The sequence below is a fragment of the Aulonocara sp. 'chitande type north' Nkhata Bay genome, linkage group LG23 (genome assembly GCF_057382095.1).
Source record: "Aulonocara sp. 'chitande type north' Nkhata Bay isolate Kocher_YH1m ecotype deep benthic linkage group LG23, A_spYH_male_GT1.1, whole genome shotgun sequence".
Taxonomy (NCBI): Eukaryota; Metazoa; Chordata; class Actinopteri; order Cichliformes; family Cichlidae; genus Aulonocara; species Aulonocara sp. 'chitande type north' Nkhata Bay.
In genome coordinates, this window is record NC_141365.1 from 51,038,042 (window position 1) to 51,053,546 (window position 15,505).

The 15,505-nt window shown below is 40.7% G+C and overlaps 1 protein-coding gene across 2 annotated transcripts in view; it reads left to right on the plus strand.

Moving 5' to 3' along the window:
* Positions 1-541: 541 nt before the first annotated feature.
* Positions 542-15,505, plus strand: part of hecw2b (HECT, C2 and WW domain containing E3 ubiquitin protein ligase 2b) — a 77,750-nt gene continuing 62,786 nt past the window's right edge. Inside the window, exons 1-3 of one of the 2 annotated variants that reach the window (XM_086283631.1) lie at positions 542-1,050; positions 6,199-7,390; positions 13,593-13,700. In XM_086283631.1, the coding sequence (XP_086139757.1) occupies positions 7,009-7,390; positions 13,593-13,700 (490 nt within the window). In that variant the 5' untranslated portion in view covers positions 542-1,050; positions 6,199-7,008. The remainder of the gene's footprint in view (positions 1,051-6,198; positions 7,391-13,592; positions 13,701-15,505) is intronic. The other variant, XM_086283632.1, reaches the window with a different exon arrangement.

The window sequence follows — 15,505 nt, forward strand, 5'->3', positions numbered from 1 at the left end:
ATAAGAAAAGATTCCTTGTTATATTTAGAGGAAGTTTTTTTTCAATGAATATTAATGTTAGCCCGCGACTTTGATCCAGTTTTGAATTTTGGCCCACTGTGTATTTGAGTTTGACAGCCCTGCTGTAGCTATACAGCAACATAGCTTAGCAAAAGACATCTTTATGCTTTTTTTTTTTTCTTTTAAAAAAATAGCTTTTGAAATGTGACAGTGTCATCCTGACCGGGTGCTGTCGCTACTCTTCAGGCACACATTACATGGTTACGAGCTATAGCGCTGCTACGGCATGAATGTTTTTGCTTTTGTTTCAGCCTTTGTTAGTATATTTTCCTTCTTCAAGCAGTTATTCTTTATTAATTCAGACCTTGCCCCCCTCATATCAATGCTTTTCACATTCTCAACTTTTCATTTAAAAAATATAAACAGCATACTGAATTCTGTGATTAACACAGTAATTCTCCTCCTGTAATTGAAATACTTCTAAGCGACCCCTGAAGGTCCCCGACCCTCATGTTTGGCGTAAGGAGGGGATGGAGGTGGGAGGTGTCAGTCAAATCAGTGATTTCGACGCTGAACGGGCTGCATGGTTCCCCACAGGAAGAACTGGTTTGGTTACAAACAAAAGTTCCTGAGCAGGAGCACAGCTCCATGTTCGGAGTACTGTTTGTTTTCGATCACGCAGCGTAGTTGGCGTCTGTACCAACTAAGGATGAAGAGCAGGGATGCGAGGAAACGAGGAGATGGGATTTGAAGCGGTCCGGGCAAAGTCGATCTTTTAAATCGGAAACCTCGCCGAGCAGCAGACAGAACGAGGTTGGACCATGATTTATAAACGGGAGCCGTAAGAAGCAAACGTTTTAAGAGGTGCTGCTTCCCTTGTTGGGTTACGAGCAGGCGGCGGGGTTGCGCCTGGTTCTGGACGGCGGATTCCGCTGATGAGGGATCTGTTGTGTCAGGGCCGTGAGGAGGCCTGTTGTCCTTCAGTGCGCGACGTGTTTTCGCCGCTCTCAGCGTGTAAACGACGGGTTGTTTTTGTTTTTCAAAGCAAAGGTACGGAAGGCGCCTCTATATATGCAATAACACACTTCTTGTAGCACAACAGAGTATGCGTTTATGAGAAGAACCTCAACAGCTGGGTTTAACTGTTGTTTTTGTTCCCGTTAACGCTGCATGATCCCATTTTCTTTAGGCAACAGCCTGACTCTGACGAGCTTGCTATTGTGAGCGGATGAAGTCATTCTTTGATCCATTTGTAGCAGCAGCAACAAATAAATCTGTAATTAGCCACAGCACACACAGCACACGCTTTAGCCTCGAGTATCAGCTTCATTTATTGCTGTCAGGAGGAAAAGCTGCAGGAGCAAAGAGTTAAACCTGTTATCAGAACCATTCTCTGCAATAACGACGTTCTTGCACATATGCAGACAGGTTTTGGTCCACTTGTCTCTACAGAAACTAAATCCTTTGGGCTTATGGGCTGCTGCTCAGCACCTCAAAGCTTTAGCCCCTCCACATATTGTCTTTCCACTTTGACTCTTGTCATCGTCATGCTGGAGACCCATCGCTTCACTGTTCTTACTGTTTTGGAAGTTCTTGTACTTTACAGTACATGGGACAGTGAAGCCATCCTGTCCCCTTAGCAGGAAAACAGCCCCAGAACATAATGGTTCCACCTCCATGCTTGATGGTGGGGATGTTGTTCTTTGGGTCATACTCAGTATTTCTTTGCCTCCAAACACAGTTGATGCCAAAGCGCCCGATTTCATCTGACCACAGCACTTTGTCCCAAACCTCTGAATCATTTAAAGGTTAACTGGCAAACTTTAAATGGGTCTGTACATGTACCTTCTTGAGCAGGGCCCTCGCAGGTGCTGCAGTCTGTTACAGCAAAGTGTGTTACCAGCAGTGTTCTTGGTGACTGGAGACCCAGCTTCCGTTAGATCATCAACAAGCTCCTTCAGTGTAGTTTTGCGTTGAAGTTGCACATTTCTCATGATCATTCCAGACCCAACGATGGTCTGGAGATTGATGGTCATTTTATATTTCTAACATTTTCTAATAATCCTAAAAAAACAGTGATCACCACCTCACCAAATGTTTTGCTGGTGGTCTTGTAGTTTGTTTTAGCCTTGTGCATGTCTAGAACCCCAACCAATCACAGCAGATGGCCCCGCCCCTCCCTGAGCCTGGTTCTGCCGGAGGTTTCTTCCTGTTAAAAGGGAGTTTTTCCTTCCCACTGTCGCCAAAGTGCTGCTCACAGGGGGTCATATGATTGTTGGGTTTTTCTCTGTATCTATGAAGCGCCTTGAGGCGACTTTTGTTGTGATTTGGCGCTATATAAATAAAAGTGAATTGAATAGAAGCTTGTCCCTGACACAGCTGTTTGGTCTTGTTGTGGTTTTGGAGAAGTTGAAATAGATGAAACTGAATCTGTCGACAGGTGTGCTTCACCATCACTTAGGTCACTCAGTGACTTGCAGATCAGTTTATAACTTTTATGCAATGATTTCCTTTCTTGACTCTGTCATTAAAATGAAATTGTCCTAAAGAGAGAGAATGACTTTGTGTACACATTTACAAACTCAGCAGGGGATCAGGGCTTATTCTGAGGTTGACCTGAATGTGCACTGCAGTTCTGATTTGTTCACCGTGTCCACTCGTCTACTCAGGGTCTGAGCCTGACTGTGTAATCTGTATACAGTAAACTGTAGTATAAACCAAGGGTCTGTAGGTTTGTAGGTTGAGGGGCAACTTGTTTTTCTCTCCTTGGGTGAATGTGTGACTTTTTCACTAGCAAACTGGCAGCACTGTTCTGTGGTGTACTAAGCCTACCTTGGACAGCTGGGGCTATTGACTTGATACTTGATACCACTTCCTTTGCAGGACATCCTGCCCTGTTGTTACTTGAATTAAATTCCTGACTGTCTTTTCTAACTTGCTTTTTTGATTTTAAACACAAACCTCAGTAAACGGCTGATTCTAGTCTGTGGGTAATATTAAAACTGTGAGTAGTTTTTATTTCCAGTTACATCCAGCCAATCAAACTGGCTGCAGTTCAAATCTTGTATTATGTTGCAGCTGTTGGTTATTTTAGCGAGTTTTCTGTTTATTACTCTGTCAAGTAATCACATAAGAAATACGTCCTAAGCAAGTAACAGTGAATATTCAAAAGGGTTAGCCCTACATGTCTTTTAAAATATAACTGCTCATTGGTTCCAGTTTAGAATTCAAGTGTTGTAACAGTTTAACAGGATACAATATCTGCCAAAAAAGCAAAAACCCTTCCTTTGATTAAAAATTAGATTTTTTTTGTAGAAATCATTTCCCTAAATGCAAAAACAAATATTCGCAAACACATTAATGTCAAATAAAATAAGTTTTACATATCATTTAAACTAAAGCATAAAATAAAATAGCCTTTACTCTTCATGAAATGCTTCCTTAAATACTGAGGAGCCAGAAGCAGTTCTGAGAGTGTTGTGGCTCCTGGATGAGATAAAGTGGGTGTATGTTCATGGGTATATGCTTTTTGTGTGTGTGTGTGTGTGTGTGTGCGCGCCTGTGTGTTTTTGAATGAGTATGTGTGGCTCTAAGCCTTTACTGTGGTGGCAACAAGAAAGAAAACACGCTGTGCTTTGATGCAACATTAGGTTTAAATGTTAATAATTTATTGTCCTGCCTAACAGCACCAGGTCAGTGGCGTTTTACTCTCCCATGTATATTTTTACGGGCATGTTGGGACGGTGTGGGATTTAATTTTTATATTTTAAAACATTAACACAACTCAAATGTAATTTTTATATATTTATATTTCTATAACTCCACAAAACAATGTTACTAAAGCCTTGAAATATAGATGGTCAAGCAGACCTGGTTACTGCAGGTATCACTATGACAGAAAAGATGCCCATTTTAAACATTATGTCACACTAAGTTAATAGTTCATCGGCGTACGTATGGTTTAATTTAACGTCTGTAGTGTTACTGTAGACTTTTCACTGTGTAACATGAACTGCAGTGGATGGGAGGAGCTTCAAAGTAACTTTTCTTCATATTTAAGTTTTCGAAAAGCTGGTTTAATTAAGAACTCCCACCTGCTTTTTCCAAGTAAAGGATTTTGATTACAGTAACAAGCGCTTCTGTTTTGGATGCTAGTGGATGCTCAGCATCTCTGTGGCAGCTCTGCCTCTTTGTTTCCTGGCATTTGTGAGTAGACAGACTCCACACTGAAGGATGATAGCATATTCAGAGAGAACTATGGGCTGCTTGGGCTTAATATGTTTTACTCCAGGTCTGTTTTAGTGGCAAATGCAAGTGACATGCATGCTATAGAGCTCTGGAGCTTTAGCTCAATAACAGTGTGTAGAGAGCCTCATGACCAAGCAGCTGCATCCAAGCATTACATCATCAAGTGCAATGCAAGCGTTGGATGCAGTGGTGTAAACATGCCGCCACTATACTCTAGAGCAGTGGAGTGACGGATCACACTTTTCCCATCTGGCAGTCTGATGGAGGAGTCTGGGTTTCGTGGTCACCAGGAGAAACGTACTGGTCTGACCCCACTGTGCCAAGTGTGAAGTTTGGTGGAGGGGGGATTATGGTGTGGGGCTGTTTTTAGTTAAAAGTTTTAATCCTTCAACATATCAAGACATTTTGGACAATTTCATTCATATAGGAGCAAATCCTATAATAGCCAAATTTACACTGGCAATATTTATGGCTGGACAATGTTGTTGTTTAGGTAAGTTTACAGAATCTGAACTACAAATCCGGCCTGTTTGTGTACAATATGAGTTACATTTGAATTATTTCAAATGCATTTCAGTGTCAATGTAAACATGTACGTATGTGTCCAGAATGCATCTTTCTAGACTTTATTTGCATCTCTTTTAATTATTGGAAGGGTACGTTAAGTTGCCATTGTGTCCTGGATACAGTGCTGCAGCTGCTATATGACTTAAAAAAGCAAAGCAATCAGTGCACTGCTTCAGACTAAAGCATTTGTTGTCTGCATTTCTAGTTTGTCCTGACATCTCTCAGATTGATAGTGTTGTCTCAATTATGTGCAGACAGTTAATTAAATAATTGGAGTCTGTCACACTCAGTCACTTTGTTGTGCTTCTAAGCTCGAGCAGAGCAATGCATGGAAAAACAAACAGACACAAAGTGGCATGGAGGAATGTGGTGGGTGTGCTGGGAACAGGAAGCTGTTCCCTTTGGCCCCTCTATTGTTCTCTAATCATGCTGCAGCTATTTATGTAGCGTCCCTGTGACTGGTGCTGTTGAAGAGCTCGGCTCTTTTTCTACACACTTGCTCCAGATTTATAAAAAATTAGCTATTAACTTTGGGTTAACCAGAAACTCTTCAAGATAAACACAGTTTTTAATAATTTAGAGTTAATAATTTAACTGTGATGTCCCTGCTGCCAGAAAATTACACCACAACACAATACTTATTTTACCTGCAGGCTGAAAGCACTTCCAGCTGCTTCATATATAATTGATATTTTCCTTCATTTAGGGGCAGATGATGCTGTAGTGGTGGCCTGTAGTTGATGCCTTTGCCAGTGTCAGGATGGTTTTCGGCTTTTCTTCCCATTAATGTATCATGTAGATAATAATAAGTACTGAATATGTCACCACTTTTTTTAAGTAGATGTATTTCTCAAAGGTACTATTGAAATTAAACTCTCACCACACGTCAGTAATAACTCATCCAATCACATCCAAAGAAATCAAACAGCAGATGTTCATTAAGTTGTTTGTAAGAGTGCATTAATTATAGTTTTCTTGTAAACATGTACCTGCTGATTCCAGCTCCTTCTGTAGCTCTCCACAAGTGTTCCTTGGCTCTTGGACGACTCTTCTTATAATTCCTTTACCTCCTCTGTCTGAAATCTTGCAGGGAGCGACTGGTCACAGCCAGTGTATGGTGAAATGACCCCCCCGCCCCTGATCGCTAAGCACCCTTAGACGTTACATTTGTGCTAATTGCTGCATGTTTGTTGTTATCGAAGCTCTGCATGTGTTGCAAGTGGCTCTAGTAACGTTTAAATGATTTTAAACTGACGGATTATTATCCAGACAGTCGTCTCAGGTGACATCAGCCACTGTTAAGCACACAAAAGATTATGACAAAAGATAATTCACTCCTGTTTTCTTCCTGTTTAATCAGCTGCTTCTTTTTCTCTCCTTTAGGTTTCCAGCCTCCTTTCATCCCTGACAGTCCTTGTGGATTGTAGGACCACCCCCGTCACTTCCTCCTACCTGGACATACAAGTGGCAGCATCTTGGCTTCGTCTTTATCCTTCCTCCTGCGTCTTTTTTGCCCCTGTCCCACCTCCATGGTTCTCTTTTTATAATGTGTGGCTGGATGACTTTCAACCTTTCAACCTTTCAAGCAAACTAATTCTTAAGCAAGAGGCTGCTGTACTGTTGGCACTTAAGTGTGTGTTAAAATGGACTGGTGTCACATGACAGGATATAAATGACTGCTTACAGAAGCTTCAGCCACCAACACTTTACGTTCTTCTCAATGATAGCTTGTGGAAACTGCGAACTCTCAAGTGCCTTGTCCTAAATGTTGCCACCGAGCAGAAGATTTCTTTCAGTGGAAATATGATCCAAGCAGTTCCCTTTACTTTATACTGCAGTTGCACTGCTCCAAATATTCAGTTCTGATGAAGAGTTGCCTCCACCTCTTCGTCTCTTTTCTCCTGTAAGGTCGCTGGTCTTATCTCTTGCTATTCATACTCTGATTTCATCGTTTCCACTTCCTTATTTGTTTTCTTTTTTCAGTCCATTTGTTTTGTCACCACCGTTCGCCTTTCTGTTGCATCTGCTGTCCTTCCCCCTCGCCCCTGTCCATAGTCACCCCCCCCACCACCACCATCATCATCATCACCATCTCCACCTTTACATCCCACACTCACCACTACCAGCACCACTAGCTAATCACCTAACCCCCTAACTTCTCATCCCCTCCCTTCACCTCTCTCTACTGTTACCATGGCAACAGCTGCCACTGCCTCTTCATCATCCTCATCATCACCTAGTGGCAGTGCCAGGGAACACCTGCTGGCGGTGCGTCGACGCACTCCACATACCCGACCCTACACGATCGGGCCTGACAGCGTCTGCAGCTTGTCAGTGCAGGAACCAATCGGAGCCTCGGCCTCGGCCTCCTCTACAATGTCATCAGGGAATCAGCCAGAAACAGGACTGGGGCTTCAGCGGGCCAATAGTGACACAGACCTGGTGACTTCAGAAAGTCGGTCATCGCTCACAGCTTCTACATACCAGGTGACTCTGGGTCACAGCCACCTGGTGATCTCCTGGGACATAAAGGAGGAAGTGGATGCAACTGACTGGATCGGCTTATACCACATTGGTGAGAAACTGGAAAACAAATTTAATTACTACTTTATCAGCAGTTACTCTGCATAAATCTCTTATTTGTTACTCGTGAACTAGTAGAACAAAGCTGAAGTTAGCTTAGTATCAATCCAAGGTAACCTCATAGAGCTGGCCCGTAGGTACAGAACAAGATGGTGGGCGTTTCTCTGGCACAGGTAGCTGGTAACTGTGACAACATGCCAGATTGATTTCATGGATTACTTTTGAAAGATTTAATAGACAAAAGCTTCTTAATTTTTAATCAGATGCTCCCCGTTCTGTTGGGAAAAATTACAACAGCTTTTAATGACTTTAGCACAGGTATTATTATTATTATTATTGCTTTTATACTTATTACACTTATATAATTTTACTAATTATTAACAATTCTTTTTGTATTTTTGTGACTATGTAGATAGCTCGCTTTCTTAAATGGGACAGCAGATGACTGTGTTGTGGTTTTGGCACAATGATCCAAGTTTCTCAGGATGTTTCCAAACCTTTGGTGTTCGGCCCTTTTAAATGTAACTCTGGCTCGTTTTACTCGTGGTGTGGTTCATTTGTGCAGAGTCTAACACAGTAATCACACTCAGGACCACAACCTACAGTTACAGTGGAGGTGATACCTGTTGAATCTGTTTGAATGTCTTGTATCATAGCTTGGTACGGTAATCTGTTCTTAACCAGTAAGACCAAACCTGGTAATCTGGTTAAAGTGGCTGGTAAGATTTCAGCAGTATCTGCTTCTTTGTGCAGCAAGAAACAGAATAAACAGTAGCAGAGCCTACAAATCGACCTCCAGTGATCGACTGGTGTAAATGTCTAACGGATCAGAAACGCACTGTCTAGAACATAGGTGTCAAACTCTGGCCTGCGGGCCAAATTTGGCCCGCAGCCTAATTACATTTGGCCCGTGAAGCCATACCAAATTACTATTAGAGCTGGCCTACTGGTATTATACAGCTAATATATATATTGTTTAGTATTAAGCTTTGCTTGTTCCATATTCAGTTTTTCAGCAAAACATGTTTGAGTCCATAAGATTCATTCTTGTATCTGGAGGAATAAATATATTTCAATAAATATTAATGTTAGCCCGCGACTTTGTTCCAGTTTTGAATTTTGGCCCACTGTGTATTTGAGTTTGACAGCCCTGGTCTAGAAGGTCAGTGATACCCTGGGGAAAAAAATGCCCCTGGACACTATTCATCATCTGATTAGGAGCATGCTCTGCTGCTGTCAGGCATGCATCAAAGCATGTGGTGGCCATACAAAGTGCCATTTTGGGTTGTTGCAGTTCCATTTCTGAAAAATGGACTAGTCTGCCACATTATTTTTTCACTACTTTTTCAGGCGTTCTGTGGGTACATTTTTCATTTCAAGACGTTGGACTCTTTTGTTGCTGGCACATTTCTCAGGGTGTACTCTGCCTCTCACCCTGTGGTAGCTGGGATAGGTTCATGCACCTACTGTGAGCTGGATAAAGATACAGGGAAGAGAATGGATGGATGGAGATCAGATGTGTTTTCCAAAGTGTTCCTATATTTATTTATTTACATAATACATACATATACTTAGGGATTATTAAGGTATTCGGATTATTTGACCAGTATATATTTCAAACTAAAAAATTTTTAAGCTCAAACATATGAACAACACATTTAGATTTGCATAAAACACTTTAAAAAATAAATAAATACTGTTTATACTTTACTTTCAAAGCTTGCTTAATCTTTGTTTATCTTTATCATAATTACATTTTTTATTACAAGCTGTTACAAGTTCTGAATTTCTATTGGATTCTTGAAATATTCTTCCTTCTGCAGCTCTACAGTAACAGTGTTTGTTTAGACTGTGCATTCAGTCTGCTGTACTTTTGTAATGATAGGTAATTTATCTTAGTTGAACTATTTTCTACAACTTTGTCCATCAATATCATGGGATATATCATAGTTTCAATTGCAAAATTACACCAGTTTAAAGTCGATGACAGTGTAACAGAAACAAGAATTGCTACCCTGGATGCTTCCTTCTTCTTCGGTGTCTTATTATGACGTGGGGTAAGTGGGCGGTCGATATCGGGCTCCTTTTATATTCCTTTTGGGTAAGTTGGAATATCAGTGGGTTTTCTGGCTCTTCTGTTCAGTCGAGTCTCAAATTTGGGCGTCATATTTGACAGTTCAGTGATTCTCCAAATCAACTCTGGATTTTGGACTGCGACATGATGCTGCGACAAGACTTTTAACTGGCCCTAACAAGAGATTGCATATTGCCTTTCGGCTTCTCTTCATTGTTTGCTGATAAATGTTAAAATTTTAGTTTTAAGTTTTAGGGCTGTACGTGGTGAAGCTCCCCAGTAAAACTCTGAGCTGTTGAAACCTCATGCTTGGTTGGTACAAGGTTCAAAACACGCCAGGTTTGGGCTTTTCAGGCACCAAGGCTATACAGTTCTCTTCAGTTGTCTTTAAGTTGTACAGACTCCATTGACTCTTTTAAAAAGCAGCTGAAGACACTTCTATACAGACAACAATTCATTTGTTGTTTTATGTTTTAATTAATCTGAGTTTTTTTCGTTTTATTGTGAAGACTTTGTGACATTTATCTGTGAAAAGTGCTATATGAATACATTTATTTTTAACAGTGGTCAAATGTCAAACAGGTGTGTTTACTTAGAAAAAATAAAATCATGCTAATGCTGAGTGACCACTGTACCCCGTATACACCATGTCGAAAATGTGGTTTGCAAGGTTAACTTCAGCCTTTTTCCAGCGATGCCATGAAAACAACGGGAAGATTTCTTCCCTTTTGCGTCCAGTCGGTCTTGGTCTCATCTAAGAGTCTTCTCCCCAGCATCACCTTTGTGAAGTCAGTCATGTCCATTTACATTTTCTTTGTCAAGTTTGTGTCTTAGTCTGGATCTCATTGTTTATGCTTCCTGTTCCTGCCTCATTAGCTTAATTCCATTCTGCTGTGTCTTTTCCCATGTGTCTCCACTTTTCCTAATCACCTCCTTGTGTATGTATTGTCTCTTCTCAGAACATCAGTCATCTTCTCCTTGGGTCTGCCAGCTTTAGTATTACTGTTTTCCTAGTGTTATTTCCCACTATTGGCTTTTGTTCCATCTTTTTCTATTGTGTTTTCTATTATTCTCTCTGGCCAAAATAAATGCCTCGCCTTGTGTTTAACCACCCCTGCATGTGAGTGTGCATTTTGCTTCTTTACTCCATGTGTGTGTCTGCACATCTTAGAATAGAATAGACGTTTATTGTCATTGTACATGTACGATGTGCATGGAATAAAAATGTAAATAGTAGGACAGCACGGATACAAAGCAGGATGAAGGCACACATTAGAGGGCAGGTTGCAAAGTGCTTGAAAGTAGTGCATTGGACCTGGTCTGAGTATAGAGTCTGTGTGTGAGTGACCTGAGGGTTACTCAGACCACGGCTCAGATTGGTGGGTGGGGTGTTTTTGAGGCTGGAGTGGGACCTCATTGACCTGAGGTGCCGACCAGAGGGCAGTGAGTCAAGTGGTGGGCAAGGTGCAAGGGGTCGCCTGTGATTGTCCTGATTTCTTGAGACAGGATGAACTGGCAATAGCCTCAGGGGTGGCAGAGGCCAGCCGTTCTCCATTTATAATGAGAGGGGAGCGGACCTGTCTGTGCCAAGTCCATAAGTTATGTTTTAAATTCTCTACCCTGTATGCTGTCTCATCTCCGTCAGAAATTAGCCCAACCATAGTGGGCTAATTTCATCGTCAAATGTGCATCATCCAGCAAATATGAGATGGTGAATTTAAGTAAAGTGAGTAAAACTGGGTGCAGATCATAACTCAGTTTGGATGACACTGCTGATTTTGTCCTTTAATATGCTTAAAAATAGGAGCAGGAAAAGGCCAATTCAGAACTGAACTGGGGATCATCAGATATGGACTAGCAGGCGCTGCCTGTAAATAAATGGCTATTATGGATGTTCAGGGCAACCAATTTCTTAGTCAACTTAGTGAGGAAAAAAATGGACTAACCAACTGGTTGAAAGCTAAGAGACACTCAGATATTAAGTTAAATTTGAGAACCGTTTAGTGAAGACTGAAAAAAATCTAATAATAAAGGCACTTTAAACCGTTTATGACATTCTTCATAGGGGTGCAACGATACACAAAATTCACGGTTGGGTTCGATACTTTGGTGTCACGGTTCGATATTTTTTCGATACAAAAAAATGTTCATGCCTTTTTAATTTGTCATTTATTAAAATTATAAATATATATTTTAACTCAAAAGTACAGTTTTTAAATTTAACCCTAACCCTTGTGCGTGTTTTTTATTTTGACAGCGAATGTGCACCTGCGGACCACTTATGTGCAGCCCTGGTTATTTAGCTCGTCATATTGCAGCCACAGAAATTCTTTTGTCCATGAAACCATAAAGCTGCACTTTCTTTTTGCCTTATAGTCTGATTTGTCATAACTTCTCCGTTTTGTGGTAAGCTTTTCTTTGGCTGTCACTTCTTCACCCTGACCTGTCTTATTTGGCTCAGCAGAACTAAAATATATATCCTGCTGCTTTTACACGCGCACTCACATAAGCTCAGCGATTCTCTGCGCGATCAACCTCTCACATGTTTAAGCTGCGGGAGATTTCACTTGTCATGTTTCCATAATAAGCTAACGATTAATAAGACGATGTCAGAGGAATTGGTGCACAAATTATCATCACTCACAGATCAGTGCTGTCGCTCTCTATACACAGTTCGCACGATTGCAAAGTGAAAGCAAAAAAACAAGCGCAAATTCAAACGCGACTTCAATATGTCACATATTGACAGTGGCTCACCGATGCCAATGACATAATTACCCAGCTACATTTCTGAAAGAATGCAAAAGCATTGACATATATTTTTCCTACAATAGCCCGACGGGCAGGGAAGAGATAGACTTTGGTAGCCCGACTGAAAAAATCACTAGCCCCAGGACGTCGGGCTAGCGATATTGCGAGCCCTGTATCTGATTGAGGAATCACTCATCTTTGGAAAAGAGAGTTTATTACAGAGAAATGTCTCTTTCCAAAATAAAAGCTATACTATCCGCTTCTTCTGGGCTATATTCTCAGCAGCATAAGGAGAATCATGTGCTAACAGCTGTCTAAATGACTCGGCTAAAGTTAGTAGCATGCTTGTTGTTTTTGTCTTTGCACTAGGATGATGTCACCGTAAATGTGCAGTCATATTCGTTGTGTTCCCACTAGTGCTTTCAGGTTAATCTCGTTGAAATGACCTTAACGCCACAACACGGCAAATCTCCGTTAACGAGCTACCGCCGATCGCCCCGTGCGTGGGGCTAGACGGCCAACACGTTAACGAGCTAACTGCGCTAACACACTAGTTCACACCAATGTAATTAAGCATTGCATGGCACATCCAACATACTGTTTTACTTTAGTCCATGACTCGCTTACCTTCAGGGTCATACGTCACATGAAAACCAAAATAATTCCAAACGCCAGATCTGAGAGTGGGGGAGGTCCATGTTGCAAGGAGAGCTTAACTTCTGTCTCACTAGCTTGCCCTGCGCTCTTCCTTCTGACTATGCTGTCTGTGTTGAGCGCTCAGTGGATCTGCGCTCGAAAGTGCAGCCTAGGCGGAGTAGTCGAACGCAGATTCACTGAGCGCTCAACACAGACAGCATCGTCAGAAGGAAAATTTATAAAATAAATTACAAATGTTGTATTGTTCGATACATATGCGTACCGAACCGAAAGCACTGTATCGAACGGTTCAATATCGATACGAGTATCGTTGCACCCCTAATTCTTCAATAATGAATCATGCTGCTTAACTGTGCAAATTGTGCATTAACAACAATGTTACACACCAGACAGACAATGAAGAAGAAAAACTTAAAATAAACCAATGATATGGAAAAATGTAAGTACAAAAGATCTTAAGAATAAGAAGGTAAATACATAAAATGTAAGATATTGAAATAATGTAACAATTAAACAAACAAATAGAAAATTAAGTGTAGTTGTGTGAGTTGTAATTTCACTGTTTAAAAACTTAGTTTTGTGTTCTTCTTGTATCAATAACTGTTGGCATCCTTCTATGTCTGTAAGCATCTGTGCAGAGGTAAAGAACACATTTAGAAATGTATATTTACTTAAACATATTTATGTATATTTACATATAAATGTTTCACAGATGAGAACTGTGTGGCCAATGTGTGGGAATCCAAGAACCGCGGTGTGAACGGCACCCAGAGAGGACAGATTGTGTGGAGACTGGAGCCGGGACCCTATTTTATGGAGCGTGAGTGTCTTGTGTTCTTGTTAATTACAAATGATCCTGTATTTATGCGATGCATACTTCCCGTTAATGCTGCATAGCTTTGTTGAGTTTGGTGATACAAACCTAATGATATGCTGTGGAGGCCAGGCTTCACCGGGGTCTGTGCAGGGCTTGAACAAGTGCATTAAAGTCTCAGTCTCCGTTTCTGAGTTGGAGATGCAAAGGACAACAAGGTTATATCAGTGGGTGAATCCATCTGGTTTGCATGGTTTGCATGAAATGTTATGGAACAAAGTTTGAACATATATCGTGGTTACTGTGAAATTTTAGCTTCATGTATTAAATATGTTTCAAGATACATAGATATTCATTTCAGGCCATTTTGTTGCACATTGAAATTTGAGGTGATGTTTATATATGAATATCTCACAAATTGTTGAAGGTTCAATTTTCACTGGTCTTTCTTACCATCAAAATAAACTTGAATTAGTAATGTGGGACAGATTTAAAGACCTGGTTTACTCCAGTCTCAAATGATCAAATTTCTATTTGTATTTAAAAAAATAATTATTTTATTTTAACTTGATACAAAATTTAAACATACAGTATATAATTCCTTATATTTTTAACTTCAAATACTTAGCTTTTAAATAGTTTTTAAAAAGTCATCAACCCACTTCCATGCCATTTTAAAATCTAGCATATTGAAATCTAGAGCCAGTTTCACAACACTAGTAAAACTACAGTGGATGCAAAAGTATTCGGCCCCCTTGAACTTTTCCACATTTTGTCACATTACAGCCACAAACATGAATCAGTTTTATTGGACTTCCAGGTGAAAGACCAACACAAAGTGGTGCACACGTGAGAAGTGGAACGAACATCAGACATGATTCCAAACATTTTTACAAATAAATAACTGCAAAGTGGGGTGTGCGTAATTATTCAGCCCCCTGAGTCAACACTTTGTAGAACCAGCTTTTGCTGCAGTTCCAGCTGCCAGACTTTTAGGGTCTGTCTCTACCAGCTTTGCACATCTACAGACTGAAATCTTTGCCCATTCTTCTTTGCAGAACAGCTCCAGCTCAGTCAGATTAGATGGGCAGCGTTTGTGAACAGCAGTTTTCAGATCTTGCTAAAACTTTGAATGTGTCCCCAAGTGCAGTTGCAAAAACCATCAAGTGCTATGGCTCACACGAGGACCGCCTCAGGAAAGGAAAACCAAGAGTCCCCTCTGCTGCTGACGATAAATTCATCCGAGTCACCAGCCTTAGAAATCGCAAGTTAACAGCACCTCAGATTAGAGTCCATTTAAATGCCACACAGAGTTCCAGTAGCAGATATACATAATTAAATTCAGTTCAATCCAATTTTATTTATATAGCTCCAAATCACAACAACAGTTGCCTCAAGGCGCTTTATATTGGAAGGTAAACCCTGGAATAATTCAATTCCATATGTGTTCATTCATAGTTTTGATGCCTTCAGTTAGAATCTACAATGAAAATAGTTATGAAAATAAAGAAAAAACATTAAATGAGAAGGTGTTTAACCAGTAGTGTATATGGTGGATTAAATCCTAAAAGTATTTTCAGGAGGTCGCGACAACATCCGTTCTCTTCTGGCATCTGAGTAACAATTTCAGCCAGTGCTGTTACGGATCTTGTCAGAATTGATGGCATTACAAGCACAGAAAAGTATGGTCAGATTTTGATCTGCAACATCCAAAGAAGAGCATTGGAATGTCTTTCACCGAGCCTGGAGAGCTATCTGCGAAGACTGCTTAAAGAAATGACAAAGATGCGTGTCTGAGATTGTTCAGCGTG